The sequence below is a fragment of the Stegastes partitus genome, unplaced genomic scaffold, assembly GCF_000690725.1.
Source record: "Stegastes partitus isolate 25-593 unplaced genomic scaffold, Stegastes_partitus-1.0.2 Scaffold189, whole genome shotgun sequence".
NCBI classification, from domain to species: domain Eukaryota; kingdom Metazoa; phylum Chordata; class Actinopteri; family Pomacentridae; genus Stegastes; species Stegastes partitus.
Genome location: NW_007577920.1, coordinates 445,628 through 446,992, shown reverse-complemented (window position 1 = coordinate 446,992; position 1,365 = coordinate 445,628). Strand labels below are relative to the sequence as shown.

General features: G+C 37.5%; 1 protein-coding gene across 1 annotated transcript in view; it reads right to left on the bottom strand.

The window, feature by feature from the left end:
* The window catches only part of LOC103356234 (deleted in malignant brain tumors 1 protein-like), a 10,925-nt gene that overhangs the window by 3,966 nt on the left and 5,594 nt on the right, over window positions 1-1,365 (bottom strand). The window contains exons 5-6 of the mRNA XM_008280316.1: window positions 1,260-1,351; window positions 419-565 (exon numbers count right to left, since the gene is read on the bottom strand). Coding sequence (XP_008278538.1) covers window positions 419-565; window positions 1,260-1,351 — 239 coding nt within the window. The remainder of the gene's footprint in view (window positions 1-418; window positions 566-1,259; window positions 1,352-1,365) is intronic.

The window sequence follows — 1,365 nt, the reverse complement described above, 5'->3', positions numbered from 1 at the left end:
CTTTGTGAACTCACAAGACACCAGAGTCTGCATTGCCTTTGTCACAACTCAACATTATTACTTTGTCACTGGGCAAGAAACTTCATTTATATTCTGAACACATACTAATGATTACCTCACTGTACATCTGACTCATGCAGCAAAAGAGTATCAGCTGGTAAATAATAAATACTGAAATGCATGGATGCCATTTACCAGTCAAATATAAATAGTAGTGATTGGAATGTACTTGAAATGTATGTATATGTACCATCACAGATGGCGCTGGCATCTTCACTGTGACCACAGTTGTGGACCCCAAATCCCTGATGACTGCAGTCTGTGATCGATGATTCATTTCCCAGACATCTAACATTGTCCAACCAGATGAGTCCACTGCCCTGTCCAAACTGGGCTTGTGGTGGCGCTGCATAAGCTCCACCACAGTCCAGCTGTCTGCACACCACCTGAGCATCATTCATGTCCCAGAAATTGTCACACACTGTCCCCCACTGTCCATCATGGAAGACCTCCACTCTGCCAGAGCAGCGGTTGTCAGCGTTGACCAGCCTCACTGGTGAAAGAGCTAACAGAAGAACAGAGAGCACACACTGTAAAAGTGAACTTTTCTTTTAACCAGTTTTAAACTGTAATTATTTGAACACTTTGCTGTTATTTTACATGTTTTCCCAGCTTTTCTAATTCAAGATAATGTCTACTGGTAGTTAAACTGTTAATGGATATGTTGAATGTCAAATGAACAGGACAAAGCACAATCTGTATTTTTACAAATATTAATTGCAAGGATTATTATTTTGCAAATGGTACTTTTTGTGAAATTATGAAATTAGAGTACTTTAGCTAAATTAGTTAAAAACAAACAAAAAAATAAACAGATATTTGCCATTATGTTTTACACTTTTTACAGTTTTTAAATTTACAGTGTTCCATTTTCTTTAAATGTATTTTTCTGACACCCTCTCTGCCAGATTTTCTGTATTTTTAAAACTTTCTTTTTTTTTTATTATTACAGTGCAGCACTGATGATGGAAAACACAGATGAAACTGGACTTTAAGGAAGATGATAGTTTGGAAAAAGCAGCTTTTTGTCAAAAAAGGAAACAACATTAAATGTGGAAACACCTGCAGGTAAGAACACAAAACAGCAATGTAAATGACAAATATCATGTTTCTGTAATACTTTGTTACCTATATCCAGCTCAATGTTATATCACAGACAGACAGCAACATTGTCTTTTGCAGCATAAACTCATCTTTACCTTCACAAACAACACCAGCGTCTTCATTGTGCCCACAGTTGTGAGATCCTAACCCTTGGTGACGACACTCAGAGAGCCTTGATTCACTGCCTCTGCACATGACATC